Source organism: Trachurus japonicus, chromosome 13 (assembly GCF_045865225.1).
Source record: "Trachurus japonicus isolate A0001 chromosome 13, Traja_1.0".
Classification (NCBI taxonomy): domain Eukaryota; kingdom Metazoa; phylum Chordata; class Actinopteri; order Carangiformes; family Carangidae; genus Trachurus; species Trachurus japonicus.
In genome coordinates, this window is record NC_140919.1 from 11,627,991 (window position 1) to 11,646,481 (window position 18,491).

General features: G+C 43.0%; 1 protein-coding gene across 5 annotated transcripts in view; it reads left to right on the forward strand.

Annotated features, from left to right (window-relative positions):
• The window catches only part of myo18ab (myosin XVIIIA b), a 157,522-nt gene that overhangs the window by 121,616 nt on the left and 17,415 nt on the right, over positions 1-18,491 (forward strand). For all 5 annotated transcript variants that reach the window (XM_085794828.1, XM_085794829.1, XM_085794830.1 and 2 more), the window contains 12 exons: positions 1,277-1,400; positions 2,473-2,580; positions 2,679-2,771; positions 2,876-2,986; positions 5,230-5,334; positions 5,771-5,917; positions 8,048-8,161; positions 10,627-10,743; positions 12,589-12,672; positions 14,642-14,779; positions 16,096-16,281; positions 17,047-17,186. In XM_085794828.1, the coding sequence (XP_085650954.1) occupies positions 1,277-1,400; positions 2,473-2,580; positions 2,679-2,771; positions 2,876-2,986; positions 5,230-5,334; positions 5,771-5,917; positions 8,048-8,161; positions 10,627-10,743; positions 12,589-12,672; positions 14,642-14,779; positions 16,096-16,281; positions 17,047-17,186 (1,467 nt within the window). The remainder of the gene's footprint in view (positions 1-1,276; positions 1,401-2,472; positions 2,581-2,678; positions 2,772-2,875; positions 2,987-5,229; positions 5,335-5,770; positions 5,918-8,047; positions 8,162-10,626; positions 10,744-12,588; positions 12,673-14,641; positions 14,780-16,095; positions 16,282-17,046; positions 17,187-18,491) is intronic.

Sequence of the window (18,491 nt, forward strand, 5' to 3'; positions counted from 1 at the left end):
ACACACACTATGAAACATCCAGATTACTGCTCGTCCGTACTGACCTAAGTGTCCTGAAGCCGCCACATGAAAAAGTTGTTCTGAAAACATTAATGTGATCTCTGTTTTTATCCTTGTTGTAGCAGTAGCTCCCAGTGGCTGCAGAAGATTTGCTGTGAGATGTTCTTTGGTCGTTGTAAACCATTGGATGTTTGATGTAAACACGGAAGAACATCTTGCATCAAATGTCTCTCTAAAGGGGTTTTCGTCCCTCAGCTTCATGTCGGGCCGAACAACGCCCCTTAGCCGTGGTATAATGAGCATATATCACGGACTGAAGTGATATATTACTTTTATAAAACGGTTACCAATAAGAAAGACGAATACGCAATCAATTTCATGTAGTTTTATTCAACCAGAAATACATATTATCTAAAAAAATAGCCCCACTGTGAAAAAATAGTTCCACCTCTCCAGACGTTAGCTCCAAGTAGCTCTGCATCTCGTCTTTTCCTCCGCTTTTTTTTTCAGGTGAAAGTCACTGCTCAGTCCCCTCTACCATTGTTAACCCTCCCTGGAGGTGAAAGTTCACCTTAAACATGTGAATTCAACTACTTTAGTCTATTTGTTAACGTCGCAAAAACTTAGTGACTGTCTTTTGCTGCCGACTGCAACTGTCTGTTGTCATGGATACATGACAACAACTTCAATTCCTACCAGTCATACTACGTGCCTGACGCGGAGTGATAGCCTACGCTGTGATAAGGCTTCAGAATAGTAGCCGTGGTATATGCTCATTATACCGCGGTTAACAACCAATCAGATCGCCGGATTTCACCTTTCTGTTTTATAAAAATATACACGTCGTAACATCATATATGATAGGCTATAGGCTATAACGTTAACCACCGCTCCATGTATTGATTTTTCGCCAGCTTCGTTGTAAACAAACACACATGGCCAGACAGAGGGAGGGGTGGCAAAACAGCAGAAAAGCGACCAGACTTGCATCGTTTGTTCATTTTAAAACATTTATTTAAAGAAATGTGGTGATATCTGATGACCCGCGGCCGCTAGTGACGACCACGGTAAGTGAACTCTATCTGCCGCCATTACATGAAAATCCATGAGTAGATGATTGGTGAATTATCGATTTTGGGTGAAGTATCCCTTTAATAATCTCATAACCTTTCACATTATAAATCCTCCTGGACCGTCTCCCTTCACAGCGACAGAATCTGTGCTTCACAGTCAGTGGAGTGTGTCAACATCTGTGTGTGTGTGTGTGTGTGTGCAGGTTCGACGGGGAGCTGAGTGCGGCGCAGGAGGAGGCGCAGAGGGAGAAGAGCCTGAGGGAGAAACTGGCCCGAGAGAAGGACATGTTGACCGGAGAGGCCTTCAGCCTGCGGCAGCAGCTCGAGGTTCGAGTCCCGAGAAAACCTCCCAGAGCCGGGAGGAAACAGCCGCGAGGCGTTTAGGGGACATGCGTAGATTATAGCATTTTACAGCAGTCTGCCTCTGAGGGGTTTATGGGACATCGGTAAATTGTAGCATCTGCCACTAGTTTGGATATGAGACGTTTAGGGGACTTCTGTAAAGTGTAGTTCTGCCAAAAGTGTGCATGTGAGGTGTTTAGGGGGCGTCTGTAAATTGCGGTATCTGCCACTAATCTTAGTTTGACACATTTAGGGGACATCGGTATATTATAGCATCTGGTCACTGGTCAACCTGTGAGGAGTTCAGGGGACATCTGTAAATTTTATTATGGACCAGTGGTCACATTTGAGGTGTTTAAGGGACGTATGTAAATTATTTCATCTGCTAATAATAGTCTGCATTTGAGATGTTTAAGGGACATCTGTAAATTGTAGCATCTGCCACTCACTTGTCTGAATTTGAGGCGTTTAGGCGACATCTGTAAATTGTAGTGTTGACACTAGTCCACACCTGAGACATTTAGGGGACATCTGTAAATTGGAGCCTCTGCCACCCACCAGTCTACCTGTGAGGCATTTAGGTGACATCTGTACACTTTATTGTGTACCAGTTGTCACGTCTGAGGTGTTTAAGGGACGTCTGCCAATAGTCTGCATTTGAGACGTTTAGGGGACATCTGTAAATTGGAGCATCTGCCACTCGTCTGAATTTGACACATTTAGGAGACGTCGGTATATTATAGCATCTGACAACAGTCTACCTGACGTTTAGGTGACATCTGTAAATTTTATTATGTAGCAGTGGGCACTTATGAGGTGTTCAAGGGACCTCTGTAAATTCTTTCATCTGCTAATACCGTAGTCTGCATTTGAGAAGTTTAAGGGACATCTGTAAATTGGAGCATCTGCCAGTAATCTGCTTGTGAGGCGTTTAGGCGACATCTGTACATTTCAAAGGACCTCTGAAAATGTTATCATCTGATTGTGATGTGTTTAGGCAACATCTGTAAACTGTAGCGTCTGTGATTTGTAATGTGGAACCTTCTCCGTCCTGCAGGACAAGGACCTGGAGGTCTGCGCCGTCAACCTGAAGCTGGACCAGCTGGAGGCCGAGCTGCAGGACCTCAACTCCCAGGAGTCCAAGGACGAGGCTTCGCTGGCCAAGGTCCCCGTTTCGAGTTTACAGACGGACTTAAACGCACCAGATGACGTGTGTTATTTATTAATCAATAGGGTTTTTTTTTATGTTTTTCCACTGTGCAGGTGAAGAAGCAGCTGCGCGACCTGGAGGCCAAGGTGAAGGACCAGGAGGAGGAGCTGGACGAGCAGGCCGGCACCATCCAGATGTTGGAGCAGGTACAGATGTGGCTCAGTTCTCCCTCAGAAGGAAAAACCTCCGTCTGTAAAAAGCTGCAGTGATTTTAAAGTGTGTTTGTGCGTGTTTGTGTGTGTGTGTTCAGGCCAAACTGCGTCTGGAGATGGAGATGGAGCGTCTGCGTCAGACTCACTCCAAGGAGATCGAGAGCAAAGACGACGAGGTCGAGGAGATCAGACAGTCGTGCAGCAAGAAGGTGAAGTTCACCAACACACTAGTGATGTCACCATTATACATTTTCTTGGTGCGATTACTGTCAGAGAAATAATCACAGTGTTACGATTAGCACGATTATTATGCATTAAAGGGATAGTTCAACATTTTGGCAAATTGGCCCATTGCCATAATCGCTATAGTCATAGCAGTAGATTTGTTACCTTTAATTGCCGGTGCAAGCTATTTTTAGAACGGCAGAGCAGAGCCGTGAGCTGCTCAGAGCTACACTAAGGAGGCTCATGGGATTTCTTGGTTTCCCTCATCAAATTCAACAAATACACAATCCAACAACTCCAAAACGCTCTGGTGGACAAGTTGTGACCTGCACATACACCACGCTATGAGATAATAACACAACGTTACCAGACAGAGTTGTTTTAGAGGGAAATTCATGCAAAACTGCCAATTTGCCAATTTGCCAAAATGTTGAACTATCCCTTTAATTCATTTTACAACGCTATGAATGTGTAAAATCAAATATAGTCAAAATATAATTACATTACTCATTGTTTACACAAAATATTTCAAGTATCTATTAATATATGACCAATTATTAATCCCCCAGGGGAAATGTTTGAAATAAATTGTCATCTATACCAAATGTTTATGTTTATTTTTGTTTTGGGGTTTTTTTTTATAGAAATGACAGGCTAACATTTAATTTCCTACCAATTCAATGTTACATCAGTTAAATGGACCAGTATTCTGAGCATTTACCTTCATTTTGGTACCCATCTGCCGATATGGCTCCGACATAATCCTTTTTTTGACGGTATTTAGGAATCTTTACGATTAATTAATTGTGGCTTTTAATACCACGGTTAATTGTGAAAACAAGTAATTGTGACATCCCTACCACACACACACACACACACACTGTAAAAGTTGTTTTCCTCCTGCATCATGATGTGAGAATAAAAAGGGGGCGGAGCTTCTAGTAGCTGAACTTTGACTCGTCAGATCAACATCGTCTTTTTAAAGATATGAGAACAGTCTATTTTGAATATGTCACATATTTTCACTTCATTGTTTTATATTTATTCATATTTATATTTGTTTACTTTTTATTTCCTGAGATTTGCATAACAGTCATGACATTGGGAAAAAAACAAAAAGAGGAGATGAAAGAAGCGTCTCTGATGGAGCCACAGTGAAGAGTCGTCTGAAACAATAAAATATGAGAAATAAAATATTCAGCTCCTTCATAGAAAGATGATTTAGCATCTTTTAAAAAGATGATGCAGTTAGATAAAAAAAAAAAAGAAACACGTCTGTTTTCACTATTCAATAAAAAGAGGAAGGATCCATCACATCTGCAGCAGTCAGTGCTTAGTTTATTATTTTTAACTTAACTTAAAGGGATAGTTCAACATTTTGGCAAATTGGCCCATTGCCATAATCCCTATAGTCATAGCAGTAGGTTCGTTACCTTTAATTGTCGGTGCAAGCTTTTTTTAGAACGGCGGAGCAGAGCCGCAAGCTGCTCAGAGCTACGCTACGGAGGCTAATGGGATTTCTTGGTTTCCCTCATCAAACTCATCAAATACACAATCCAACAACTCCAAGACAGTTTTTCAGCAAGCAGTCTCTGCATTTACCTCTAAAACAACTCTGTCTGGTAGCGTTCTGTTATTATCTCATAGCGTGGTGAATGTGCAGGTCACAACTTGTCCACCAGAGCGTTGTGGAGTTGTTGGATTTTGTATTTGATGAGTTTGATGAGGGAAACCAAGAAATCCCATTAGCCTCCGTAGCGTAGCTCTGAGCAGCTCACGGCTCTGCTCCTCCGTTCTAAAAATAGCTTGCACTGACAATTAAAGCTAACGAACCTACTGCTATGACTATAGGGATTATGGCAATGGGTCAATTTGCCAAAAGTGTTGAACTATCCCTTTAACTTGACTAATAATCTCTGATTTTGATAAGTTTCCTATAAATAAACATTATTATGATCACATTAATGTAATCAACCCCCCCCCCTCCTCCTCCTCCTCCTCCTCCTCTGTCATTAACTCTGCTGTTTGTTTGTTTTGCTCCGTCAGTGTCGGAGCCTCGTTAGCCCACACACCAGAGACATAATGAGCTTCTTCTGCTCTGCAACAAACTCCACTCTGACATTTACACACTGATGTTTTATTTAATGGAGAACTAAATAGTGTGTGTGTGTGTGTGTGTGTGTGTGTGTGTGTGTGTGTGTGTTTCTCTGTGTGTGTCTGTGTGCAGCTGAAGCAAATGGAGGTCCAGCTGGAGGAAGAGTACGATGAGAAGCAGAAGGTGCTGAAGGAGAAGAGGGAGCTGGAGTCCAAGCTGCTGTCGGCTCAGGACAAGGTAACCACGGCAACCTCTGTCTCACACCTGTCCCTCTGTCCTACATAGATCTTACATCTTACTATATGCTATTTTATGTTATACATTGTATCTTTGTTTTTATGTTATACATTGTATCTTTGTTTTAACTTTTTGAAGCACATTAAGTTTACGCTTGTCGTATGAAATGTGCTATATAAATAAATTTGACTTGACTTGAATTGACTGTCTCACACCTGTCCCTCTGTCTCACACCTGTCTCTCTGTCTCACACCTGTCCCTCTGTCTCACACCTGTCCCTCTGTCTCACACCTGTCTCTCTGTCTCACACCTGTCCCTCTGTCTCACACCTGTCCCTCTGTCTCACACCTGTCTCTCTGTCTCACACCTGTCCCTCTGTCTCACACCTGTCCCTCTGTCTCACACCTGTCTCTCTGTGTGTCCCGTTGTGTCCCAGGTGCGAAGCGGCGACATGGAGACGGAGAAGCGTCTGAGGAAGGACCTGAAGAGGACCAAGGCTCTGCTGGCCGACGCCCAGATCATGTTGGACCACATCAAGAACAACGCGCCGAGCAAGAGGGAGATCGCCCAGCTCAAGAACCAGGTACCTGAACGCACCGCCGCCACACTGGGACGCGATATTTTTTTTCGTAGGATGAGTCCGGGAAAGTCCCGCCTTTCCCGCCGTTCCCGCCTCTGATTGGCTAGATGGGCTCCATTTTCGACTCTGATTGGCTAGAAGGGCTCTCGCCTGATTGGTTGTTTGTTTTGGTTGTGAAACGGCTGTGTAACGGCTGTGAAACGCAGGCTGTCGGCAAAGCGTGATAAGTGCCTGGATCTACTTGGACTCTCTCTACTTATCTGGCCTGTCTACACTCTACCTGGTGTTTTTACTAAACTTAACCAACTCCTTTCTTCATTGCCTAAACCTAACCAGTGGCACAATTACACTTCTCACTCAAACTCAAAATGTAAATTTGGACTCTCTCTACTGGCCTGTCTAGCCTCTACCTGGTCTTTTTACTAAACTTAACCAACTCCTTTCTTCATTGCCTAAACCTAACCAATGGCACAATTACACTTCTCTCAAACTCAAAATGTAAACTTGGAATATTAATTTAAAAACTAATTTTTTTTAAAATGTGAAACCAGCGGGGATCGAACTCGGATTCACCACACCGCAGGTGAAAACGCAAACCGCTACGCCATGGCATCTGATTACATTTCATATTTTAGTTGTGTGTATTTTAGTTTACTACAGTACTGTTGTGAGATGACGTCAATCGAAGGAGAATTCATCCAGCCAATCAGAGGCGGGGAAGGCGGGACTTTCCCGGACTCATCCTACGAAAAAAAATATTGCCACTGGGACACGGACAAACAGGAAGTGTTTGAACCTCAGTCATAGCAAAGACGGTTTATAAACCAAGACCCCTCATGACGAGTCAGCTTCCTGTATGCATGTCACGTGGGTTTCTGCACGGCCTTTTTAGGAGACGAGGCAGCCTTGAGTGTATTGACTCCAATGGGAAAATTGAACGTGAACACAGATTATGGTCGATTCTTTCTCCCCACAGTCACTGAAGTAAATTTTGAACTCATTTTTCACAAGCCACATCTCTTCTGAACAGTTTGACACGAAAATGGCAATTTTCAGACGGACACATCAGGAGAAAATGAACTTTATTTAAGACCTGTCTCTGTCTCTACGACACACTCTCGCGAGATTTGGCACAGATCTCCTAGGCAACGTCAAACAAACGGCCGCGAACTCCCGTGAAAATTATTTAAATTATTTTCGTCATGATAAATATTACTGTTAGTAGTGTAAATATTTAATGTTATCATAAGAAAATATAAACATCTCACTTTCATCTACCTACAAATTGTATAAATCCACACACACGTTCACAGACGAGGGGGGTGACGGTTGGCCACGCCCATTTAGAGAAACGTAGTAGAAAGTGTAACCATTTCTATCATTGGAGCAGCCTCTCATGGAGTATCTTGGTAAATAGAGTATCTTTGGTCAAAGAGTCTGTTTCCAGTTCTGTGTCTGAACACTGTTCAAGGATGAAGCTAGAGATGGATTTTTAAATTAAAACACCGTGGTCTTGTATTTGCTCACAGACCAGTTCATGTTTCCTTCTCGCGCTGCTTCACTTGATCAGTTTCAGTCCCAGAATTTGGTCAAAATCTTTCAGATTCTTCAGTTTTACCTGAGGAAACCACTCCACTTTATGGGGTTTACGAAATAAAAGTATCCACAGTGATCATTGTGATGATTTGACCCATGGCGTGTTAAAGGGATAGTTCAACATTTTGTATTTGCATTTTGCAGTTGTGACCTGCACATTGACCACGCTATGAGATAATAACAGAACGTTACGAGACCGATAGCATTATCTCATAGCGTGGTGAATGTGCAGGTCACAACTTGTCCACCGGAGCGTTGTGGAGTTGTTGGATTGTGTATTTGATGAGTTTGATGAGGGAAACCAAGAAATCCCATGAGCCTCCGTAGCGTAGCTCTGAGCAGCTCACGGCTCTGCTCCGCCGTTCTAAAAATAGCTTGCACCGACAATTAAAGCTAGCGAACCTACTGCTATGACTATAGGGATTATGGCAATGGGCCAATTTGCCAATATGTTGAACTATCCCTTTAAGTTAATTTGAAGCAAGTGAGCTAATGCTTCCTCTTCCTCTTCTTCTTCCTCTTCTGTGTTTGTTCCAGTTGGAGGAGTCTGAGTTCACCTGCGCCGCAGCGGTCAAGGCCCGTAAGTCCATGGAGGTGGAGATTGAAGATCTGCACGTTCAGATGGAGGACATCTCCAAGACCAAGCAGGCGGTGAGTCTAGCTCCTCCTCTTCCTCCTCCTCTTCCTCTCAGCCCCCCCACCCCCCTCCCTGCTGCAGCGTCGTCGTCGGTGTGCTGCTGTACTGTACTGTACTGTAGGTCGTCTCCGAGGCGACGCCATCTGTGGTGGTAGGAGGCGGCGGAGACGAGGGGTCGGAGGACACAGCTGTTCCCTCGGAGCTCGTCCTCTCCCTCCCACTCTGTGGAAATCCACGTTTTTATTCCCGTAGCCTTTCTCCACAACTTTAATTTTCACTTCCTGCCTTTTTCTCTCTCTCTCTTCATCCGTTTTGACCTTTATCTTTCTCCGTCCTCTCGGCGCGTGACTTTCTCACTTCCTGTCCTGTTCCCATGGCGATCTGCTTCCACACGTCTGTCAAACGCCCTTTTTCCTCCACTTCTACTTTTTTTTCACTCCCACATTTCTCCTGCTTCTTATTTACTCTGATAATAATATTACATGTAATATAATAAAATATGAATATGATTATAATCATATAATTGTTATATTACAATTGAATTACCAATTTTCAATCAGCAGCTACAGATGTATCGTTTAAAATAAAACAACAAAGAAAAAATAATTATGATTCTAAAATCTGACGCACGAATATGTTTTTTTTCTATTGATAATACTGTTTTTGTTATTTTTATTCCCAAGCAATAATTAAATTCTAAAACTTAATAGCAGCTTTAATTGTGTTTAATTACACTCTACACAGATTCATCAATTAATTGTAATTTTTTGAAACAACCGGTTTAATTTAACAACTTCAGGGAGTCAAATGAGAGAACTGCCTCATTAATTCAATCATAAATGAATAATTAATTAAATCTCCTTTCAATGGTCAACACACTGTGAGAACACCTCGTCCTCGTCCAGTTTCTACATCATGAAGAACTCACAGAGGGAAGAAACTCCATAAAAGCTGTGATCCGAGGTGAATTTTTCGGAGATGAGGCGAATGGGTCGGCAGCCGTTTGTTCAGAGAGAAGGAGGAACGACCTCTGCAGCCGAGCACCGACACAACCATGAGGATTTTTATTTATTTCTTTTCATTTTATTTTATTTTATGTTTTTATTTGGACGCGTCTCCGGCCACACGGACAAAGATAAAACCATGCAGACGACGTTCCTTTCAGACGGCCCTTCATCTCCCATCATGCTCCTGGCGTAATTGCAGTGTTTTGAGAAAATGGTCTCGCGTGTTTTTTTTCTTCATTTTCGACAGAGGAGAAAAAAAAAGAAGCCGAGGGCCGACCCACGTAATTGGGCCTGCGATCACACTGACAGCCCATTGTTAACATGTTCAGTGACAGTTTGGAGCTTTTTTTTTTTGTTTTATTTCTTTTTTTTCTCCAAAGTGTCCATCAGCATATTTTCCCAGCATGCCGAGCTGCAGCTGCTGTCAGAGCTTTTCATAAGGTGGATGTTAAAAACCATGTGAATGAATCTGCCCCAGATTCATCGTGGATATTTTTAGGTACACCTTGACGCGTCTGGGCTGAAGCTGCTCTTTATTATAATAATAATTATAATAATATAATAATAATGATAATAATACTAAGAAGAACAATAAAAGAAACCCAGTAAGAACGTGTCCCAGCCTCGGTCTGACTCTGTGTCTGTCTCTTAATAAGACGGACGCCACAGACAGCGACTCCTCTTATCTGCTCGCTGTGTGCAAATTGATTCATTAGCCTTTTCACATTAGTCACCAGTTATTAATCCGCAGCAGCAGCAGCAGCAGCAGCAGCAGCAGCAGCGGCCTCGGCCTCCTCCCCTCTCTGGCTTTTGTATATTTATCCCGGTCATTACAGAGCGCTGAAGGTGAAGGTGCGAGGCGGCCGCCGCTGTTTTAGCTTTTAGCCGCTAATGAGACGTCCTGGTTGTGACGGGGGACACGCGTCCATGGAGACGATGCAGAGACACAGAGGAGAAGAACATGAATACAACTCAGTCCAGTTGTGATGAAACAGTTTGGATGTGAAGAACACAATCAGAGCTCTGTTGTGTTGTGTTTGTTGTTTGTCGGCGATGACGTCGTTGCACCTGCGGGTGTCTTGTAGTTCAACTCGGTGGCGCGTTACCGTGGCAGCCGCATCCGTGAAAATGTGACATCTGGAAAGTGTTTGACGATAATATGCGATGTGAGATAATGTGACATTAAACATTTAGTATATGAGTTCATGAGCTTCTGCCACAACACATCATTTATGTATGTGTGTTTATATTTAACTGTCTTAACATAGAGTTTATTATTATTTTATTATAAGGCCGCTGATTAATGGACAGTTACTGACAGACAAACAGTCGGTTTGGAAACAAGGAGCTGGACAATACAACAATGAATTTAGAATAAAATGATAACAATAAATCAATAAAATGAATAAAAAGTGTAAAAATCAACGTGAAATGACGGAGTGTGTGTGTGTGTGTGTGTGTTTGTGGTGCAGCTGGAGGAGCAGCTGAGTCGTCTGCAGAGGGAGAAGAACGACCTCCAGTCCAGGATGGAGGAGGACCAGGAGGACCTGAACGAGCTGATGAAGAAGCACAAGGCGGCCGTCGCTCAGGTCGGTGTCACGTCGTCGGCTGTCTGTCTGTCTGTCAAACTCTTCTCCAGTGAAACTTTCTCTTGGGTTTGTAACAGCTGTTTCCTCACTGTGGAGCAGATCAGACTTCATTTTGTACATTTACCAGAAACAGCAGCTTAGTGTAGAGGAAGGAAACAGAGGGTGTGTTCTAAATCGTATGCTACATGCTACATGCTACATACTACCGTACAAACTACATACTCAATGATCAGACAGTATGCAGAGCATTTACACTGTTGATTACTAAATGATAACCCACAATGCATTGCGCTCCTACGCTCTGTAAAGATATCACTTTATCGACATTTCAAGCATTTTAGATCCCCAGTGTGTCGTTAACGTGTCTAAATTTACAGTTTTGTTTGGTCAAATCCGGCGCTACTCAAGCTAGCCGTAGTGAGTAACGCACTTTAGGTTATTTTCACAAAATAAAACACCCGTTGCCCTTTGTTATACAGAAAACCATAACGATAGAAATTGTGCTTGTACTCTGATAACAGGAAGTGAACCTACCCTCGGAAAGTAAAGAGTCTCAGGAATAAGACAGTAAAGAAATAAGAGGGCGATAACAGGAAGTATTAAAAGTCTATGAGGAAGTGTTCAGGTAACTCCCCCTGTAGAGTTTGAACCACAGCGTCCTGGGTTTGAATCCAGCTCACAGCTCTTTGCTGCATGTAACCTCCACCTCTAACTTCCTGTTGCCTTCAAACTGTTAATATCACAATCACAAACGTCTGAAAATATATCTATGTAAAAAAACTGAGAAACAATATAATATTCAGGGGAAAAAAACATAATATAGATAAAACTGAATTAATTTGTGTGTGTATGTGTAGTGGTCAGAGGACGATACGCTGAAGAAAACTCACTATGCGCCGAGTCTCCGTTGCCGCGGTTACTGGGCAATAATGTAGAGCTGTCATTAGGCAATTTGACTGACACATCTTCATTAGGTGTCCTTTAATCCTTTTTTGTTTTGTTTTCTTTGTTTTGTTTTTACGGACACACCCTGCAGCCAATCAGAATTGAGCCGAGACAATAGTATAAGAGAAAAATACTGCACTTAATTATTATAATGATAATTAACGAGCATTAAGATAAAGAGTTAAAGCTGTGAAGTGGCTCTTTTGGATCCTTCATGGTCCAACTGATTAATTAAAACCTGATTATTAATTAACTACATATATATATATATATATATATATATATATATATATATATGTATACACCCCCCTGCCCCTGCCCCCGGTGGTCCTCCATGTTTCATTTATCACATCATCACATCAGGTCAAATTACCCAGAGTTCATCGGTGTGAGGTGAAACTCCCCCCGGAGCAAAGCTTCACATCAAACTGCTTTAACACCACCCGTCTCCACCAATTGAGTGTTTTTTTTTTTTTTCAGAGGTGGTGGTATTTGGCGATATTTCCTCTCCTCCCCCCTCCATGTGTATTAATGTATCTGTTGGTGCCGCTGAGCAGCAGCAAAGTGGGAGTGAAAGTGGAGTAAAAGGCGGCAGAGTGAAGCTGAGTGATCGGCCTCCGTCCGTAAATTGAGGCGACTGAACTCGTCTCCGCTTTAATCCCACACAGGTCGCGTTAAAACCAGATTCATCTGATTCGCTCTGAGCCGACCAATCAGTGTCTGTGATGTTTAAATGGCCTCAGATTTGGTTTTGGAGAGTTTTTTATATCCCGATGCAGCGTCACAGGGAGGAAATCTGTCTTTAACGTCCGTTTACACCATCATGTCGTTCACTGACTCTGTTTTTTCTCTCTTCTCTTTTTTTCCCCTTCTCCTCCTCTGTTTGTCTGTCGGCTGCAGTCGGCCCAGAACTTGGCCCAGATCAGTGACCTGCAAGCGCAGCTGGAGGAGGCCCTCAAGGAGAAGCAGGAGGTCCAGGAGAAGGTAGGTGCCGCTTTTCTGTTTTTAGCACAGACACAGACGACGTCAGTCCACACAGGAGCCTCAGCCACCAATCAGAGAACAGTGGGGTTTTTATATTTTATTTATAGGTTTTTCATTACATAGACAGGCCAACAGGTTCCACATACAGTAGTACAGCAAGAGAAGAATCAAAAATTAAACAAAGGTTCAAAACATAACAAAGGAGATTCACTAAGATGCAATAAAAGAAGAAAGCAAATGATGATAAATAAATTTTTTTAAAAGTATAGACACAAAAAAGCCTGCTCCAATACAATACATACAAACTCAATATCAAAAACAATAGATTACATTGACAGAGATGGATAAAAACAATGCAAACTGTTTGGTTATTCTTGGCAGATCCAATAAGAAAGGTTTGATTATAGATTAAAATGTGACATAGAGACGACGACGACACAGTGAAATGATGGTTCACAGTTTGTTTTATAAATAAAGTTGTTGACAGGTGTGACAACCAAGCGTAGAACAAAATGTCCATCTCTAAATAACTAAAGAATAATCAAGGCTCTGCATTATTAGAGCACAATATCGAATTATTCAAACATGCAAAAAAAGAAACAAGAAAATCAACAATTAATTTAATTAATTAAAAATATTTCAGTGCTTTGAAGCGACTGAAGCTGCGACGGGCGTTTACGTGTTTTTTTTTTTGCTCTATAATTAGCTGGGTTGCTGTTTCCTGTAGAGCGCGGGCGATGAGCCGGAGAAGTGTGACGGCCCTGTGACAGTTTTTGAGGAGTTTGTAGAGTTTTTTTTTTTTTTTTTTTTCCCCCAGAGCCGCTGGAGGATCTGATTTACAAAGCCTGTTCCTTCTGCCTCGGCCTCGGCCTCTTGACAAATACAGCCCTTGATGTAATTGATGTGTCACTCAAGCAAAAAGACTGGTGGCGCCGGCAATATGTGACAAAAGATGGCCGACGTGGCTCTCTCCGCGTCAGGCGAGCAATAAAGCTGAACATGCTAGTGCTGTCATCCCTGTAATAACTGCTGCTGCTGCTGCTGCTGCTGCTGCATCCGACACAGCTGCACCTGACAAAACCACACTCAGCCAAGAGAGGAGGGGGATTAGAGCAGATCGACCCCCTCCTCTCTCTCCAGGGGGCCACAGTGTCTCATTCTGACCCTCGCTATTTGATATTTTTGATTCTCTGATATCAATAAGAGGATGTCTTTGTGGTTTTTTAAGATCATTTTTAAAAAAGAGTCCAGGTGGTGAGGGGGCGGGGCTTTGTTGTGACATCACAAAGTGACAGGAAGTCCTGACGGCTGTTTTTTAAAGGCTCAGTTTCTGAATACAGGCTGTGTGTATTTCTCTGTGGACTGAGGCTTTGATACTTTCACAGTATTAATATAGAACCTAGAGCTGCTTTATAATCACACTACACATGGACATCTACCTTTATACTGTATGGAGCTTTAACACAAACATCTACCTTTATACTGTATGGAGCTTTAATACAAACATCTACCTTTATACTGTATGGAGCTTTAACACAAACATCTACCTTTATACCGTATGGAGCTTTTTACGTTTAACAGTTGCTTTGCAGAAATAAAAGGGACAAAGATCATCAGAACCTGCAGCTGTTTAGAGTTTGACGTCGTCTGCATATAAATAATAATTTCAAAACTCAGGAATTACATAAAAATAAGTAACAAGCAAAAGAGAACAAGTAGGGTGCAAATAGATTCCCATCACTCCAATATGTTGTTATTATTATGACTGAACACAACATCTACTTAAAATTCAAGGTCCAGAGTAGATCCCCAAAGGTTTAGAGAGAGATTTTAAAAAAAATGAACATATAGAAACAATACTGTTGCATTGAGCTGTAGATGTTATTCCAGCCAATGAGTGACGCTCATATTGTATTGTATTGTATACTATTAATATAAATGTATGTGTGTGTGTGTTTGTGTTTGTTAGATGCAAGCCCTCCAGAGCCAGCTGGAGTTCCAGGAGCAGTCGATGGTGGAGAAGTCGCTGGTCGGCCGCCAGGAGGCCAAGATCCGCGAGATGGAGACCAAGCTGGAGTTTGAGAAGACGCAGGTCAAACGCCTGGAGGTGAGTGGGGAGGAGGGGGGAGGAGGTGAAGGTGGGCGTCACAATGAACACGCAAACAAAAAAACCTCTTCATCTGAAAACGTGTTGTCACTGCTGTCGCTTCACAATAACAGTCATTACTCTGTCACGTCCACATCTTGCTCTCAGATTTTGCCTGAAACAAAAAAGAAAAAAGCTCACATGAACAATAAAGGCTCCCCGGGGAGCGACGGAGATCTACTCCCACTCCCCCCCCCACCCCCCCACACACCCCCACGCTGCTGAAATGACCCTGAGTCGTAATTACTCTGCAGACTGAGCTCGGCAGCGAGGAGTTCACTTCCTCCAGTTTCAAAACAGAAATATATTTATTTATTATTAGATGTATTTTTCAAATGTAGCAGGATTTTGTAGCTTGTGGTGAAATGTGCAGAGTTTGGGAAACACACACACACACACACACACGCACACACACACACACACACACACACACACTTTGCTTCCCTCTGCCTGTCGGTTCACTTTTTTATTGCTTCTCTCCAGCATTAAAACCGCAGTGAGTGAATATTTCAGGTTGCCTGAGTAGTACAAGTCATCAAAGCTGAAGGTAGCAGCGCTCAATCAATACAGATGTGAGGAGGAGGAGGAGGAGGAAGAGGAGGAAGAGGGGGAGGAGGAGGAAGAGGAAGAGGAGGCCGAGCACAACACCCACTCACTGTGAGATGTGGACTGGGTGGCTAATGCAGCAGCTAACGCACCGACTCCATGAAGACTCGCTGCAGATTTCAAAGCCTCACGATTAAACTCCTGCTCCTGTGCATCATTGACACCAATCAGCTCATCAATAGTTCACTTTAACTGTTGACATGCGCAACATTTCTTAATCAGATTAAAAACTTGAGAGATGAGAAAATCTGAATCCTCTGTTCATATGACTGAGGACAGTGTCAAGTATGAGTCAGTGACGGATGTCTGCATGTTTGGTAATCAAACTTATCTCCTCTGTCTTCATTGTAGAATCTCAATCTCTCCAGATGTAAAGTGTTTGACAATTCTCCCAACCATAAATTATAAGTACAGTCGGCACAGAGTCCGTTTTCCACACTCGTAAAATCAGCTTTTTAGCAATCACCATCCCAAATTGAACTGCTCTTCTATCAAATGTATTAACAGAAGAAATGACACTCGTGGCCCCTAGAATGGCAACCAGAGCCTTGGGTGCCAGATTCTTACAAAAAGAGCCTTAGAAAAACACATTTCCAAAATAAATGAAGTTTATTACATGTAAACATAGCTGTGCTCAGTGTTGAGTCTGCTCTCCTCTTCTCCCTCTGCAGAGCCTGGTCGCTCGCCTGAAGGAGAACGTGGAGAAGCTGATGGAGGAGCGCGACCAGCGCAGCAGCAGCGAGAACCGAGAGAAGGAGCAGAACAAACGACTGCAGAGGCAGATCCGCGACGTGAAGGAGGAGATGGGAGAGCTGGCCAAGAAGGAGGGGGAGGCCAGCCGCAAGAAACACGAGCTGGTAACCGCCGGACATCCAATAATAAGACCACTGAAACCATGTTTCCATCCACACGTTGTTATTCCCATTGAGCAATATGGAATTAAAAATGCCTTATGGAAACAGTGAAATTCGATTAAATGTCGTGAATATTGATAATCAGTCGATGTCATTGGGTTTTCTCCTGATCGATACGAAGTTTATGCGACAAATTCTGATGGAAACAGTTCTTTGCCTGATAAATGTGAGTTCCGAACATGTTTTATGTCAATCCCGTTACGTATTCCAGACACGGTGGGAGTAAACAAAGAAAGATGCAGGTGTACAGGCGACAGACTGGCTCAATGATTTAGTACAAAAATGAATGAAACACCTTAAAGGGATACGCCAACATTTACACTTCCAGCGTTTGAGCTAAGCTAATTAGCGGTGTGCCAGCTCTGCCCGTATCTCCCTTGTTACTGCACGCACAGTCAAAAGGATGGTGTCTATCTGCTGGTCATGGACTCGAGAGTGAGGCAAGACACGAAAAAAAAAAGTGTTGGCGTATCCCTTTAAATTGCCACACCGACACACCAATATGTTTGCAAAACAGCACATGACTTCATTATGCATGGCTTTTTATTTGATTTACTTGAACCAGCACTATTCGCATTTATATTTATATCGATCGACAAGTGGATGGAAACATGGTTTGAGTCTGAACAGTTAGTGATGAAACACGAACCTCTGAACCTCTGTGAACCTTCTGTTTCTCTCTCTTTCTCTCTGTCTCGTCACTAACAGGAGATGGACATCGAGAGCCTGGAGGCCGCCAACCAGAGCCTGCAGGCCGACCTCAAACTGGCCTTCAAGAGGATCGGAGACCTGCAGGCCGCCATCGAGGACGAGATGGAGAGCGACGACAACGAGGATCTCATCAACAGGTACGAAACATCTAAACCTCTGCAACGTCTGGAGCCTCCTGAAGGTCGAGGACCTGAAGGTCGCCGTGGTTCCACACAGATGTTGATATCATCTCCTCCAGAGTATTTATAACTCTAACTTTCCTGGAGCTTCAGACCAGATCTCTCCGTCTCGATGAGTCTCGGTTGTTGCTGTTGTTGTGTGATGATCTCCAGGTGCTACCAGACTGTTACTCTGACCTCATATTATCATCCACAGCTTCTCATAGGATCAACGACGACCTCGTGGTTTCGTCCAAACCTTTATTATTATTATTTTCAGCTCATGGTTTGAATAAGTTGTTTCACTTTGTTTTTTGTGCTTGGTTCAGTTCCTTCAGTCTGTTAAAACGTAAACGGAGCTGAGTTTTATTTAATGTTTTTGTTGCTGCTCTTCGATTCCTCCTCGGCATCAAACCTAATTCTTCCGTTACAGGTTACAGAGGTTTCACAGTTAAATCACGTGTTTGTCAGTCTGTCTTTGTGTCTGTGTAAAAACTCACAACAGTCAGACACACTGAGGTTCAAGTTCACCAGGGACCAGAACCTGGTCCACAAAGCCCAGCTAGAGCCCAGAGGAGCTTTGTGCTTCTCAGTTTGAGTCAAAATCCAGTGAAGAATCAATGCAGGTTAATTAGTTTAGTAGAGTTACAGATGTGTCAGTTGACCCTGAGTTGATACAAATCCAGTCCGAGCTCTGCAGGTCGTTAGATACTCGTTTACTTCTCTTGTTGCACCTTTAAAGGTCCCATGTCGTCTGAAGTGAGACAGATGAAGTGTAGTGTGATTATAAAACAGCTCTAGGTTCTATATTAATACTGTGAAAGTATCAAAGCCTCAGTCCACAGAGAAATGCACAGCCTGTATTCAGAAACTGAGCCTTGAAACCAGCCGTCAGGACTTCCTGTCACTTTGTGATGTCACAACAGAGTTAGCCACCAAGCCCCGCCCACCACACCACCTGCATGTTTTTTTTTTTGCTTTTTTTTGGTTCTTAAAACCACAAGTACGTCTTCTTATTGATATAATATATAAAAGAATAAAACTGTGAACCATAACGGTCGTCAGACGAAGCCCCGCCTCCTGCAGAAGGAGTTTATTCCAGCTTAACGTCTGGTTTAACCGAATGACTCGGTCTCAGCGTGTTATTCACACACAGCTCCAGGCTCCTTGTATGAAAACAATCAGTCAGCGTGATGGACGCTGAGCTGCACTCAAAAACAATCCAGAGAGAGAGAGAGAGAAAGAGCTCAGCAGCAGTAAACAGCTCTGAGTCATGGCCGTCTT